Source organism: Garra rufa, chromosome 25 (genome assembly GCF_049309525.1).
Source record: "Garra rufa chromosome 25, GarRuf1.0, whole genome shotgun sequence".
Classification (NCBI taxonomy): Eukaryota; Metazoa; Chordata; class Actinopteri; order Cypriniformes; family Cyprinidae; genus Garra; species Garra rufa.
The window spans coordinates 16011820-16028678 of record NC_133385.1 but is presented as its reverse complement, the minus strand read 5'-3'; the positions used below and the strand labels follow the sequence as shown (position 1 = coordinate 16028678).

Here is a 16859-nt window from a genome sequence, read left to right as displayed (position 1 = left end):
GTATATATTTAATGTATTTATTAAAAAATAATATATTTATGTATGCATTTATGTTATAAGTTACATTAGTTTTATATAGTATATAGTATATTTATATAGCAATTTATGATGTAAACAAATTTCTATATATATGCAAATAAATATGTAAGGTTAAATATAAATACTTATATTACATTATGTACTTATGATATTATTAATCATAAATAACATTAATTACATGTAAATATAACATATTTAAACACTGTTAATATTAAAATTATACAGTTCGCATGTATACAAATTAACATTTCGATCATCATTTTTAATAATTTGTTTCTTGAATGAATGTCTAATCAAGAAAAACGTTTGTACTCAATGTGAATGAGAATTTAATCGATGACTTGATAGGAACATTAGATCATTTTATGGGACAGCAGAACAAATTCAGCCGAGATGACCTTGATATTGAATTCCACGTTCTGTCAATGTGATGGATGCATGCCTTTCTGTCCTCTACTGCTCTTCTTTCCTTCTAATATCCTTCTATCCTTCTCCTGCCTCTATCTTTTCTTCATTATCTAGTCCTGCTGAAGTGTGTTATTGTCTGTCGGTTCTTATTCCTATGCAGCGTACGCGCATGAGAGAGAAATATGTAGGTCACAAAAACATACCCATCATGCAGTGATGGGGAGGGGAGCAGGGAAGGTCAGCACTGCGGCATAGAGTAATCCTGTCTCTCCTCTCCGCTGCGGATACATGTATTAGTATGCATGGCCATCCTCTATCACAAAACATGACTCAGTGAGTGAGAGAGAGAACGAACGAGTGACACAGACCACCGAAAGGAGACACTGGCCTATATAAAAAATGCAAAGTGAGCAATACAGCTGGGAGCGAATGGGGAAAAAAATGGGTCACGCACTATAGGGTAGAGAAGTTTGGATATGACTCATGTCACAATGCAGCACCTTTAAAACGGCACGTTTTATTTAATTTTAATTTTAGACTCTGCAGACTTGCTATTTAACACACAAGTTCCATGGCCAATTTCCAAAAGTTCTACTTTTGTACTCCACGGAATAGGCAACAGCATATGGGTTTGGAACGACATAAGGACTAATCGTTGTTTTTCTGTGATCTTTTCCTTTAAATACCTGCCAAAACACTATTTGATGAGGGAGATGGCATGATCGAAAATGAGTTGTTAGTGCCGCTTGAGCAGTTAGCTAGAACAAGTTGTTTTGTTTCTTTATTTCATGATCTAAGTAGGCCAATGATTCTGGCATGAGAGTATGCGATTTACAGAAGTGCCCCAAATTTGAAGTATTCTTTTATAATCAGAAATATTACATAATGTATGATGTTACGAAAAGGAGATCCAATTGAATCTGGGATAACAATGTATTACATATGATTGTTTTAGATCAGTATAGAACATGATAATCATTCTGTACCATCTGTCATTTTACTCGGGTAACAACACTATGTTTTTGTAAGGGCTACAATGTTTTGCTCTTTTTTCCGAGCAGACAAGCTGTGCTTCAACACCTTCTTCCACAATGAAGACATGCAGGAGATCACTAAGCATTTTGTGGTGTGTCACGTAGATGCCCCAGGCCAGCACATTGGTGCCCCCCAGATGCCACAAGGGTATGATGAACTCACACATGAACATACAGTTGAAGTCAAAAGTGTATACACCTTGCAGAATCTTCAAAACGTTTTACCAAAATAAGAGGGATCATACAAAATTCATTTTATTTTTTTATTCAGTACTGACCTGAATAAGATATTTCACATGAAAGCCGTTTACATATCCTTCATTCTTAGGTTTTTCAGCATTTTTGTGTTTGAACCCTTTCAAACAATGACTGTATGAAATCCATCTTTTCACACTGAGGACAACTGAGGGACTCATATGCAACTATTACAGAAAGTTCAAACACTCACTGATGCTTTAGAAGGAAACACGATGCATTAAGAGCTGGGGGGGGGGGGGTGAAAACTTTTGGAATTTGAAGATCAGGGTAAATTTAACTTATTTTGTCTTCTGGAAACATCTAAGTATCTTCTGTAGCTTCTGAAGGGCAGTACTAAATGAAAAGAAAATATGATATTTAGGCAATATAAGAAAAATGTAGCCTACACATCCTCATTCCATTCAAAAGTTTACGCCCCCCCCCCCACCCCAGTTTTTACTGCATCCTTTTTCCTTCTGAAGCATCAGTGAGTGTTTGAACCTTCTGTAATAGTTGCACATAAGTCGGAAAGGGTTCAAATACACAAAAATGCTGAAAACCCAAAGAATTTGTTTAACAAAAAAAAACCCCGTTGTAGATCATTCAGGTAACAACACAGTATACCTGTGTTCAATGTATGTAAACTTTTGAATGGGGTCATTTAAAAAAAAAGTAACTTATTTACTCTTGTGGACTACATTTAAATGTCTTTTATGTGAAACATCATATTGGTCAGTACTAACATGCATTTTCCTCTTGTTTTGGTAAAATAATTCATTTGCAGCTTCTGCAAGGAGTATGTAAACTTTGACTTAAACTGTAGCCTATAAACCAGAATTTGCCATTTTACACAGGATATGTCCTGAATGTACAGTCAGTCAGACTATGACAATATGTCATTTAAATAGGTAATTTCAATTGTATTGTAATAATATACTGTACATTACTGCACTTATTACATGGCTAGCCTATACCAAATAAATTAAAAGGTGGACATGAAATATTGATTTGAGTTAAAAATATGTTAAAATCTTACCTGTGTAAAGCTTCCGCTAAGAAGAAATAGTCCATTTCAATGTACAAAAGTGTCGGCCTAGCAACAAGACGAGCACCGAGTCAATATTACAGTAATATTAACAGGCAAACGTTACTCAAGTCCTCTGAGGTGATTTTCACTTCAGTCGATGACTGAAACACAAGATGGCGCCAGTTGCGTTTGGATTGGATGAAACAAAAAACCGCGAGTCTTATGGAAGTAGCCCCGGTTTCATTTATGGATGAGCGGACTGATTCAAACATTTCTGTATACTGCAAAAAGATGAAAATCTCATGCCGCGATTACCTAATCAGAATCAAATATTCTGGAGAACCATGATAAAAAAATTCGACCACAAAACCAGTCATAAGTGTAAATTTTTTTATACATCATCCGAATGCGGAATAGTACTATTTTGCCAAGATACAACTATTTGAAAATCTGAAATCTGAGGGTGCAAACAAATCAAAATTTTGATATATTTACAGTAGGACATTTACAAAATATCTTCATGGAACATGATCTTTACTTAATATCCTAATGATTTTTTGCATTTTGATCCATACAGTGTATTTTTGGCTATTGCTACAAATATACCTGTACTACATAAGATGTTCTTGTTCCTAGATATCAGTATCCCACCATGGATCAGCTAGCTGGGATGCTTCCTAGTGTGGTGCAACACTTTGGGTGAGTGTGGTCGCATTATACTCTAAATTATGAGCTGTAATGATAATGTGGTGTAATGATAATCCATTCCTTTAAATTCCTAGCTTCAAGAGCATTGTTGGAATTGGAGTGGGGGCTGGTGCCTACATCCTCGCCAAATTTGCGGTAAGTGAATCTCAGCCTTTTACTGTATGTTGGTCAAGCTTTTTTAGTGTTTGCATTCAATGAAATTCACTTGTGCTGTCTACTTGTAGCTGATTTTCCCCGATCTTGTGGAGGGTTTGGTTCTACTCAACATCGACCCCAATGGGAAGGGATGGATCGACTGGGCCGCCACAAAATTGTCAGGACTCACCAGTACTTTACCAGACACTGTCCTGGCCCACCTCTTCAGCCAGGTACAATATTTTTTAAAATATAAATGTTAAATTGAAATTGAATTCTCAAGCTAAATATTTAGCTAGCATATCATTGTATTACAGGAAGAGCTTATGAGTAACACAGAAGTGGTACAGACCTACCGCAATCAGATTAACAGCACCATCAACCAGTTCAACCTACAGCTCTTCTGGAACATGTACAACAGGTAACCACCCATAAAAAGTAATGCATAATGTATGAGTAGAATAAAAATGCATATTCTGTTAAAAAAAAAAAAAAAAAAAAAAAAAAAATTATAATAAACCTTTTTTCCTCCCAGCCGCAGGGATTTGGAAATGAACCGCAGTGGCTCCGTGCTAAATGCTAAGACCCTGAGGTGAGATCTAAGTTAATTAGAATCTGATTAGTCTTATTTACATATGCCTATAAAACTGAAATTCTGAGATCTTTTTCTTGCAGGTGCCCAGTCATGCTGGTCGTTGGTGACAATGCTCCAGCTGAGGAAGGCGTGGTGAGTCTTTGTTCCCGGGAAAATCTTACTCGATCATGTTTTTCTAATCCTTATATTTGGCTCTCAAGTTTTCTTCTTTCTACCAAACTTTTCTCTCCTCTACACTACCAGTCAAAAGTTTTTGAACAGTGAGATTCATGTCTGCTCACCAAGCCTGCATTTATTTTATCTAAAGTACAGCACAAACAGTAAAATTGTGAAATATTTTTACTATTTTAAACAAATGCTTCCTATTTTAATATATTTTAAAATGTAATTTATTCATGTGATTTCAAATCTGAATTTTTAGCATAATTACTCCAGTCACATGATCCTTCAGAAATCACTCTGATTTATTGCTCAAAAAAAAAAAAAAAAAAAAAAACTGGGACGTATTTTGTTATTCAGAGACGAGTCAATCCGCTCTGCATTTCTTCTACTTTCTTCCTCCCTCTTTCTCCGGTTTTCTCATGGGAGCAGATGGCACCGGCCCCGGGGTTGATCTCCCAGGCTTTGCCAGCATGTGTGCGCTGGATATTTTTAACTCCGCACCATGGTTCTTTAATCTAACATATGAAAGCTGGGTCAGTGCCCCATCACATCTAATCAGACACGCAGGGTGAGAGATGAGGAAAAAGAGGGACATGATGAAGGAGGGGAAGAGATGGATAAGAGTGAGAGGTAAACCAAAAGACGATGAGAGAAGAGACGGATTTGAGTAATTTAGGGCAAGTGGAGAAAGATAAAAAGGTGGGAGCGGAAGAAACAGCCGAAGGATGAGGAGGGATTAGGATGAAAATAATAAATAAATTAAGCAAAATCATGGAAAATGAAGTGATTTTGAGCAGGACAGATCAGAAAAGCAAATATGCCACTAGTGAAACCCAATAATTCTTAAATATTACAATATATTCCGCATCTTAGAATAATATTAACAATAGTAACATTAATTGACTACTTTTCCTTCGCAAATCATCCATATATAGTTGAAGTCAAAAGTTTACATACACCTTGTAGAATCTACAAAATGTTAATTATCTTAGCAAAATAAGAGGGATCATACTAAATGCATGTTATTTTTTATTTAGTACTGACCTGAATAAGATATTTCACATAAAAGATGTTTACATATAGTCCACAAGAGAAAATAATATTTGAATTTATAAAAATGACCCTGTTCAAAAGTTAACATACACTTGATTCCTAATACTGTGTTGTTACCTGAATGATTCACAGCTGTGTTTTTTGTTTTAGTGATAGTTGTTCATGAGTCCCTTGTTTGTCCTGAACAGTTAAACTGCCTGGTGTTCTTCAGAAAAATCCTTTAGGTCCAACAAATTCTTTGGTTTTTCAGCATTTTTGCGTATTTTATCCCCTTTCCAACGATGACTGTATGATTTTGAGATCCATTTTTTCACACCGAGGACAACTGAGGGACTCATATGCAACTATTACAGAAGGTTCAAACGCTCACTGATGGCTCAGAAGGAAACACGATGCATAAATTTTTCTTATTTTGCCTAAATATATATATTTTTTTCATTTAGTATTGCCCTTCAGAAGCTACAGAAGGTACTTAGATTTTTCTCAGAAGACAAAATAAGTTAAATTTACCCTTCTCTTCAAATTCAAAAAGTTTTCACCCCCCAGCTCTTAATACATTGTGTTTCCTTCTGAAGCATCAGTAAGTATATTTTACCTTTAGAATTAACATTTCAATAAAATATTGGTTGGGAGGGAAGTACACATGAAGAAAGGTGTGTTTACACCTTTTGACTATGCGGACACTTGTGGTTGGAGTTTTTATTAAAATTGTGAAGATAGAAATAGGGTACCCGTCCCATTCTGAAAGTGTCTGCGGTGGTCTAAATAGAGCCTGTAGGCGAACACGTCTGCGCAGCTGTCTTTCTTTAGCGCTGGAATATGACTCATCTCTGCAGTACTGCAGAACTGGGTCAGGCCTCAAAACACACACACACACACACACACACACACACACACACACACACACACACACACACACACACACATACACACTGGGTATATATATAAACATAAACATATACACACTCTCCTCCCTCCATCACACATCCATCTTACTGGCCTTCATTGCTCTTCTGAAGAACTTTCACCGTCTCCTCTTTTACTACTCTGTAAATGCTCTGATAGATATGTAAATGTTTACAAAGGTTTATTAAAAACTGTATTAATGTTTTCTACTTTCAGGTTGAGTGCAACTCCAAGCTGGATCCAACCAACACTACATTTCTGAAGGCAAGCAAAATAGAAATAGAAGCCAAACTTTTCTTTTAGACCCTTTTGGCACAAACATTTCAGAAATAAATGATCAAAAATGTATTTGATTTGTTTCAGATGGCTGATTCAGGTGGAATGCCTCAAATTACACAGGTGAGACTGCTTGACGTGTCTCTGATCGAACACAATACCAAATTGTTTATTGCACAAATGTAATCAAAATGTATTATTGAATAATTAGTAACATCCAAGAAAAATTTAAAGGGACAGTTCATCCAAAAATGAAAATTCTGTCATTAATTACTCACAGTCATGTAGTTTCAAACCTGTAACACTTTCGTTTATCTTCAGAAGACAAATTAAGATATTTTTGATGAAATCCGAGAGCTTTCTGATCCTGCATAGACAGCAATGCAACTACTACATTACGACATACTACAAGGCCCAGAAAGGTAGTAAGAACATCATTAAAATAGTCCATGTGACATCAGTGGTTCAACCATAATGTTTTGAAGCTATGAGAATACTTTTTGTGCACAAAGAAAATAAAAATGACGACTTTATTCAACAATTTCTTCTCTTCCGTGTCAGTCTTCAATGTGCGTTCACAAAAGTACCATGATGCATGTTCTTACACTGTAAAAAGTTTTTACCAGTTTCAACTTAAAAACTTAAGTTTAGCAGCTGCCTTATAATTTTAAGTTAAATCAACTTAGGCCATTTAAACTCAAGTTATATCCACTAATTTTTATTGTAATAAGTTAAAATGACTTGTAGTTTTAAGCTGATTTAACTTAAAAACTTAAGGCAGCTGCTAAACTTAGGAACTTACCTTTCTGGACCTTGAACGTTGTAGTTGCATTTCTGTCTATTCAGGGTCAGAAAGCTTTCAGATTTCATCAAAAATATTGTAATTTGTGTTCTGAAGATGAACGAAGGTCTTACAGGTTTGGAATGACATGAGGATGAGTAACTAATGACAGAACATTTTAATTTTGGGGTGAACTATACCTAAGTTAAAGCTTGTCAAACACTAGTTTCTAATGGATTTTATTAAAATATGTTAAATGTTTTGAATCCTACAGCCTGGAAAACTCACAGAGGCTTTCAAGTACTTCCTGCAGGGAATGGGTTACAGTGAGTTGATTTATTTCATATTATTGTAATTATCAATGTATTTATTAAGAGTACTAAAAATGTGGGTAAAATCGAACCCCTAATTAGTTCAATCGATGATTCTTTCTCTGCCAAATGTAAACCGATCCAGTATGTTTAGTGTGTCCTTTCTCCCATGTTTGTCTATTTCCCATGATGAGAGAGTTGTGAGTGTATGCAAGCAAATATGTGTGTATGAAAGTGTTGTATTTGGTATAATCTGTACCCTGTGTGTATTTTCCTGCCCCTTCTCAGTTGCTTATATGAAGGATCGGAGAATGAGTGGGGGGCCAGGTACTTCCTGCTTCCTGTTTACGCCTGCCCTCTTCCTCATTTAGATGACACATTTAGTCTTCTAATCCCTTGTTTGGCCTTGTTTAATTTTTATATTTATCTATCCCAAACTGATATTTCCATTCATTCATTATTTACTTTACTGATCAGTGATTTTTCCTCTGAAGGAAAAATGTGCTTTGAATGCGCTCTCATGCTCTCTGCATGGCAGTTATTCGAAAATGAACCATTGACAACAAAATCGTAGATGAAAACATGGCATGACATTTTTGTTTTAGCTTTTGGATCTTTTTCAGAAACTTCCCATTCAAGAGAGCACTTATATATGATGGCGTTTTAGTGCCAAGTAAAAAAAAATCTATGATTACGAGATTAAAGTCATAATATTTTGAGATTAAAGTCAAAATTATGCAAATTAATTCATGGCAATTACAAGATTAAAGTTATAATATTTTGAGAGTAGGCTATATTCTAGCTTATTGCACATGCAAATTGCCTGGATTAAAAAAACACGGGAAGATATTATGATTTAATTTGTTCTTTGTTCTCAAAATTTCGGCTTTATTCTTGAAACATTTCGACTTTATTCTTGAAACATTTAGACTTTATTCTCGTAATTCCGACTTTTTTCTAAACATCCGACTTTATTCTTGAAACATTTTGACTTTATTCTCGAAACATTTTGACTTTATGCTCGTAATTTTGACTTTATTCTCAAAACATTTCGACTTTATTCTTGAAACATTTTGACTTTATTCTCAAAACATTTTGACTTTATTCTCAAAACATTTTGACTTTATTTTCGAAACTTTTCAACTTTATTCTTGAAATATTTCGACTTTATTCTCATAATTTCACGAAACATTGTGACTTTATTCTTGTACTTTTGACTTTATTCTGGTAATATTTCGACTTTATTCTCAAAACATTTTGACTTTATTCTCATAATTTCAAATTTATTCTTGAAACATTTCTACTTCATTCTCAAAACATTTTGACTTTATTCTGGAAACATTTCAACTTTATGCTGGAAACATTTTGACTTTATTCTCCAAACATTTCAGCTTTATTCTCCAAACATTTTGACTTTATTCTCAAAACATTTCGACTTTATTCTCAAAACATTTTGACTTTATTCTCATAACTTTCGACTTTATTCTCGAAACATTCCGACTTTATTCTCGAAACATTCCAACTTTATTCTCGAAACATTCCGACTTTATTCTCAAAACATTTTGACTTTATTCTCAAAATTTCAACTTTATTCTCGAAACATTCCGACTTTATTCTCGAAACATTCCAACTTTATTCTCAAAACATTACGACTTTATTCTCAAAACATTTTGACTTTATTCTCAAAATTTCAACTTTATTCTCGAAACATTCCGACTTTATTCTCGAAACATTCCAACTTTATTCTCAAAACATTACGACTTTATTCTCAAAACATTTTGACTTTATTCTCAAAATTTCAACTTTATTCTCAAAACATTCCGACTTTATTCTCGAAACATTCCGACTTTATTCTCGAAACATTCCGACTTTATTCTCAAAACATTACGACTTTATTATCAAAACATTTTGACTTTATTCTCAAAATTTCGACTTTATTCTTGAAACATTTCTACTTTATTCTCGAAACATTTCGACTTTATACTCTAAATATTTTGACTTTATTCTGAAAACATTTGGATTTTATTCTCTTAATTCAACTTTATTTTTATAATATTTCAACTTTATTCTTAAAATATTACAATTTAATCTCGTAATTTTATTTTTTAACGTGTCACTAAAACGCTGTCTAATTTGTAGGTTAGAAATATATTTTAAATAATTATTTATATATTTTATTTATTTAAATATTTATATATTTTCTAAATTACTTTTTTTTTTATAAAAAACTAAGTATCTTGGAAGCAAGTGTCAATTCAGTTACAGTATTTTTGCCTTGTTTTGCATACAAATATCTAAACATCCACAAAGCAATTGAAAAAATAGTGTAGAAACTGTTTTCTCAGAACAGTTTTCTCAGAAGTCTCCAAGAAATGGCAAGTAGAAATAAATTTGACTGAAAAAAATTAAACTAATGAAAAATACAAATTACAGTTATGAAGTAGAAAGACTGAAATAGTATTTTCTTCTGAAGCATACTCCAATAACAATTGCTTTATTTATATTTTCAATAGAAAAAAAATACAGTGTGTATATATGTGTCCACATTGGTTTTCTTGTTTTGGTTTATGTTTATGTTTGTTAAATTCTAATGCAGTAAGGGAGATTTTTCCTGTTTAAGGATGTTTAGCTATAAACAAAAAAATACTGAGAGAATTATTATTTTTTGCACCGAAAACAAGGGAATTTAGATAAACGTTCAGATTCTGGTTAGCTATTTTAGTTGTATTTGAGTCATTCTAAAGTATTTGTGGTGGAATGTTATTAGCTTGAGGCTGAAATTATTTTTGACAAAAAGTTCAAGCATGTCATCCCTGCCTCCTCTGCAACACATCATGCAGCCCAGACGAATTTCCCTGTGGATGTAAAACTATTCATCCCTATCTCCATTTCTCCTTTCTTTTTTTCTCAGTGCCTTCGGCCAGTATGACCCGTCTCGTTCGCTCGCGAACGGCCTCTCTGACCAGCGCCGGCTCCGTGGACGGTTCTCGCAACCGCGCATGCACGCACTCAGATAGCAGCGAGGGCGTCGGGCAGGTCAGCCAAACCATGGAAGTGTCCTGCTGAACCCTTGTGCACTGTCTCACACGCACACATTTAGAGAGATGTGGCATGGAAGGAGGCTGTGAGAAGAACGGAGGTCTCATAATTCTTTCTCAGCCATTTTCTATGTCGTTTTTTTAGCGTTAGCCATCTTGAAGGAATAGTTGACTCAAAAACGAAAAAAATCACCATCATTTACTCCGAAAACCGTATGACTTTTTCTTCTGTAGAACACAAAATGAGATATATGATCCAAGGCGCATAATGAAAGTGAATGGTGACCACATGGCTTCAGAAGCCTGAAATGTCACTTTTATGATGGTTGAACAGTCCTTTTTGGAGCATGGCAGCACTTGGTCCCCATCCACTTCCATTGTATGGAAGCGAGCAGCTTGGACATTCTACTAACCATCTGCTTTTGTCTTTCACAGACGAAATAAAGCCATACAGGTTTAGAAGAACCCTAGGTTTTCTTTTCGAGCTGAACTATTCCTTTAACCTGTAAAATGAAGACTTTCTGTCCTTTCCCCCTTCAAAACAGTGTTTGGTTTCCCCCAACTTTATACTGCGGTTACTTATCGCTCTACGTGTCAGTATTCCTGCACCCTTTGCTTGCTGCCTCTGGCCTTCACCTCCTTCTAAGACAAAACTACAAGTCCCATCAGCCCCTGCGCTCACTCATTCCTGTCCTATGACAGTCTTTGAGGAGAAACTGATGGATTGGGTCGCAGGTAGAAGGGGTCGGTCTTGAGGAACAGCACGAAACAAAGCAAAAGAAACATGAAAGGAGGGTTCTTAAACCAGAGAGAGATTTAAAAGTGACATCTGTAGCTCTCCCTCTCAATTTTGAGTGAAAGCAAAGTGATTGTATAGTCGAAAAGGGCGAAAATCTCTTAACCAGTAAACAGTAGCTTTTGGCTAATCATCTCAGCTCATTCAGTCATCGGAAGTGTATGTATCATCACATATTGTTAGAGTTTTTGTATTATTTAATACCATGGTTTTATAATTTAAAATGTTATTAAAGCTTACAAAACAGTTATTTTTTTTCATTAAAGTAGAAGCAGACGTTGTATAATTTGACTGCTGACTTGCCTTAAAGGATCTTTTTTCATTTTCCATTCCTTTCACATTAAGCACTATTACGATCAAGCGCACTTTCAAATCAAGTCTCACTTCACTAAATACAACATACCTAGTACCCTTCTAGCGTGCATTCGCTGTCATATGAAAGTGGCTTCGCCTGGGATCGGTTCTGTACGGTCTCCTTTTTATAGACAATCAGCTTCAGACCCAAACCAAACCGGAACCGTCGACTGAGGCTGAGCCTGTGTGATAGAGATTGCAGTGCGTTAGTGGTACAGAATCAAGGCTTCGCGCTTCCCTTACAGCACCCAGCCCCGCACCAAGAATGTACCAAAGCTACTGATACAAATGCACACACAAATGCACACATACAGATTTCCCAATGAGGGCTGGGCTCTGCAAGGTAACAGAGCTTTTGTATGCATATATACACACATACAATTTATGTACTTACACATAACTTGCATATACACGACACTGAAACCACCGAAAGAACCAACAGTGGGCATGTGAGCATCAGAACTAGACCACGGAGCAATGGAAGGTGGCCTGGTGAAAAAAATGTTTAAAAAAATGCACAAGAAGTTTGAGATGTTCACTTTGCCTCCAAATTCAGATATCAATCCCATTGAGCATCTGTAGGACGTGCTGAACAAACAAGTCCGATCCATGGAGGCCCCACCTCGGAACTTAGAGAACTTAAACAGTTACTTCACCCCAAAATGAAAATTTTGTCATTAATCAATTTGTTCATCTTCGGAACACACATTAAGATATTTTTGATGCATTCTCACAGCTCTCTGGCCCACTCATATACTCTAAAAAACTCTTTGTTGAATGAACTTAAAATGTCTTAAAATGTTAAGTTTAGTCAACTCAAAAAAAGTTTAGTCAAATTGAAATGTTAAGTTGTACTAAGTGACAACTTAGATATTTGAGTTGATTCAGCCGGGTAACAAACACAGTTGTTCATTTTTAGTTTAGTCAATGCGAATATCTAAGTTGTCACTTAGTGCAACTTAACATTTCAAGTTGAATAAACGTATTTGAGTTGACTGAACTTAAAATTTTAAAGCAGCAGGGTAACAAATTATTTTAAGTTGATTCAACAAATTGTGTTTTTTAGTTTTTTTACAGTGTATAGACAGCAATATAATTAACACGGTCAGCGTTTCAGAAACATAGCAAGGAGATCAGTAAAATAATGTGACATCAGGGGTTCAACCATAATTTTACGAAGCTACGAGAATACTTTTGTCAGTTGCAACACACGGATACGTTATTTTCGTTAAAATCAAAACGTAAATGAATGTAGAAAACGTGTCCACGTATTGCGGCTGACAGAGAACAGCCTACGCAGTTTGCGTTCAGGTAATACTCTCCAAAATGGTGCTAGGTTGATGCGGAGGAGACAAATTGTTAAATAAAGTCATTATTTTTGTTTTCTTTGTGTACAAAAAGTATTCTCGTAGCTTCGCAAAATTATGGTTGAACCCCTGATGTCACATGGATTATTTTATTGATCTCCTTGCTACGTTTCTGGATGTTGATCATGTTAATTACATTGTTGTCTATGGGAGGGCCAGAGAGCTGTCAGAATGCATTAAAAATATTGTGTTCCGAAGACAAACAAAGCTTTTACAGGTTTGGAACAACACGGGGGTAAGTGATTAATGAAAAAATTTTCATTTTGGGGTGGAGTGACCCTTTTAAGAATCTGCTGCTAACATCAAGGTCCAAGTTAGGAAAAATCTACTGTCGATTCATGTACACAAACTGCACAAAATTATTGTAACCCCCCCCCCCCCCCAAAAAAAAACATTTGCACAAATAAAAGGAATAATCAAATAAATCAATAAGCGAGCTAATGAACTAGGCAAAGGAACAAATGAATGAATGAGCAAACAAATGAGTGAACTAATAAACTTAACAAATGAATGAACGAACAAACGAATGAATGAGCAAACTAATAAACTAAACAAACAATTAAACAAAGTATTTGAATCAAGTTCCAGAGGTGACTGACATGAGCTGAGATCTGATTGGCCGACGCCGCTAACATGGGACTTACGAGGGCGAAGCAACCGCTGGCTTTCCATTCCACACTCGCACTTTTCTGTCTTATTGAATGTCAGTTTTCCTGCGGCTTCCTCGAACAGGAAGCGCACAATTATGACTTTTCAGGGGTGTTTCCTGTGTGTTTGTCTGTAAGGGGCGGGGCTTTCTGGAGCGTAACGCTCCAAGCTCGGAATGTAGGGCAAATCCCACCCCCCAACAAACCCAACCCCCAAAACAAGGTGCCCCGGCCCTCACAGACACTTCCAGTCGCCCCTAAAGGGCTATCGACCCAGGCAACGCATCGCGATCAACCTCGCTCCGTGCAAAGCTGGGCGCAGTACTGTAGATACTATACAAAGAGAAGGATGAATGTGTGGTGCGGAATAAACAGCGAATGTGAACGAGGAAAGAGAGGGAGAGGAGGAACGAAGGGAGGGTGTTCAAAGCGGGAGGGTGAAAGTTAAGCGTAAAATATTGACAGGTTTCCTCCTAAAGACTGAATGGACAAACACATGTTCTTCCCCAGTATTGATTTGCATGAGTTTTGACAACGCAACCTCGTGTTTGTGTCGTTTTTCTTGATTTCCTGTCTGAAGTATGCAGTCGTTAGCTCTTATTAAGAAATAAAGAGCATGCCCACCTTTTAAGGTGCACTTTTTCCTGATCCCTGATCTCTGCCTGGGGGCCCTGAATGTATAATGTCCTTTGGAAGTGCTGTACAGTATTGTCAATGTGGCTCCATATCACCTTTTCTTAAATCAGGGCTCACACCAGTTCGACCTGCCACACCTGCCTTCCCTTGCACCCTTTTCCTTCTCAATCTATGTTCTATGCTGTAGATATTTGCTGTTTTTAGGGCATACATCTAAAAATAGGTCCGTACCACTAGCCTTGTCATGTGGAACTGTTATACTTTGGATTTCCCTTAAGTTCCTCTTTTTATAATACAGTAGTTCTTATTTAACCATGTGTTGCATCTATTCTTGTGAGGATTCAATGAGTATTATTATTATTATTAATATGATTACAATTGTTACGATTAGCCGTTGTTTTATATTAAGCAATAAGTTGTTTGTGTTTATTTTTTTGGAAGGAGGCTGGTTGTTACAAACATGTCTAAAGATACAGTAAGAGTCACTCTTAACCTGCTTTGCCATAAGAAAACTACGAAAACTAATGTGTTTATGTAATATGTATATCTATATACAAGCTGTCACTGTCTGTGTACTAAAAAACTGAACGTGGAACAAATAAAAATGGATATACAAAAAGTACTAGGGCTTTTGTTTTATTTTCTTGCAGATTAATTGTTATCGACTCCCAAGGAAGCCCATTTTTGCCACATAAGAAAAATGCTTTGGTAAATCATAATTGTGACACGAGAAGTCAAAATTGCGAGAAACTAAGTCACAATTGTGAGATAAAAAGTCATAATAATTGCCAAAAGATCAAAATGATGACAAATCATAAGATAATCTAATATTTAGATAATCATAGTTACAACAAAAGTCAAAGCAGAATCATGAGTTTAAAAAATGAAATTATGAGATAATAATACATAATTATGACAAAAGGTTAAAATAATGACAAATCACTGAGATAAGCTGAAATTGAGAATCATAATTATGACATATCTCATAATCAGTTTTCTCTCAAGATCTAAGTCATAATTATGACAAAAGGTTAAAATAATTAGAAACCATTATGAGACAAGCTGATATTGAGATAATTAGTTATGACATAAATCATGTCAAAGCAAAATTATGAGAGAAAAAAAATGGTTATGAAATGATTATGAAAAAAAGGTAAAAATGAAAAAAAAAATCATGAGATGAGCTGAAAGTGAGATAACAACATAAATGATGTCAAAAATGTTTTGGTAAATCTGGTAAATTTTATGAGGAAAAAATTATAAAGAAAAAAATGAAATTATGAGATAAGTCCTAATTATGAGATAAAAAGTCATAATTGTGACAAAAGGTAAAAGAAATTGATGACAAATCATTATGAGATAAGCTGAAACTGAGCAAATCATAGTTATGACATAAATCATGTTAAAGCAAAATTATAAGAACAAAATGAAATTATAACATCATGACAAATTATTATGAGATAAGCTGAAATTGAGATAACAGAACATAAATCGTGTAAAAAAAATGTTTTGGTAAATCATAATTATGACATGAAAAGTCATAATAATTGCCAAGAGATCAAAATGATGACAAATCATATAAGCTGAAATTGAGATAATCATAGTTATGACATAAATCATGTCAAAGCAAAATTATGAGATAAAAAAATATTATAAGATTCATAGTCATAATTATTAGATGATTATGAAAAAAGGTAAATGATGACAAATCTTTATGAGATAAGCTGAAATTGAGATAATCATAGTTATAACATAAATCAGTCAAAAAAATCACATTTTGGTAAATCATAATTATGACAAAAAGTCAAAATTATGAGATACTAAGACATAATTTAGAGCTGAAAAGTCATAATAATTGCCAAAAAAAATCTAAATGATGACAAAGCGTTATACGCTGAAAGTGAGATAATCATAGTTATGACATAAATCATGTCAAAGCAAAATTATGAGAAAAAAAATGAGTATGAGATACTAAGTCATAATTAGGAGATAAAAAGTCATGATTATGACAAAAGGGAAAAATGGTGACAAATCATTATGAGATAAGCTGAAATTGAGATAATCATAGTTATGACATAAATCATGTTGAAGCAAAATTATGAGAGAGAAAAAAATGAAATTATGAGATACTAAGTTGTAATTATGATTAATAAAATCATAATTATGACAAAAGGAAAAATGATGCCAAATCATTATTAGATAAGCTGAAATTGAGATAATCATAGTTATGACAAATCATGTCGAAGCAAAATGAAAACAAAAATAAAATTAAGAGATAAAAAGTCATAATTATGACAAAAGGTCAAAATGGTGAAAAATAATTCTAAAATAAAATGCTAAAATAATAAT

General features: G+C 34.7%; 1 protein-coding gene across 7 annotated transcripts in view; it reads left to right on the top strand.

Moving 5' to 3' along the window:
* ndrg4 (NDRG family member 4) overlaps positions 1 to 15132 on the top strand; it is a 42139-nt gene extending 27007 nt beyond the window's left edge. For 5 of the 7 annotated variants that reach the window (XM_073832226.1, XM_073832224.1, XM_073832222.1 and 2 more), the window contains 12 exons: positions 1509 to 1629; positions 3382 to 3444; positions 3528 to 3588; positions 3678 to 3821; positions 3906 to 4009; positions 4124 to 4180; positions 4264 to 4315; positions 6521 to 6568; positions 6668 to 6703; positions 7636 to 7687; positions 7961 to 7999; positions 10584 to 15132. In XM_073832226.1, the coding sequence (XP_073688327.1) occupies positions 1509 to 1629; positions 3382 to 3444; positions 3528 to 3588; positions 3678 to 3821; positions 3906 to 4009; positions 4124 to 4180; positions 4264 to 4315; positions 6521 to 6568; positions 6668 to 6703; positions 7636 to 7687; positions 7961 to 7999; positions 10584 to 10738 (932 nt within the window). In that variant the 3' untranslated portion in view covers positions 10739 to 15132. The remainder of the gene's footprint in view (positions 1 to 1508; positions 1630 to 3381; positions 3445 to 3527; positions 3589 to 3677; positions 3822 to 3905; positions 4010 to 4123; positions 4181 to 4263; positions 4316 to 6520; positions 6569 to 6667; positions 6704 to 7635; positions 7688 to 7960; positions 8000 to 10583) is intronic. The other 2 variants (XM_073832223.1, XM_073832228.1) reach the window with 1 other exon arrangement.
* Positions 15133 to 16859: the final 1727 nt, after the last annotated feature.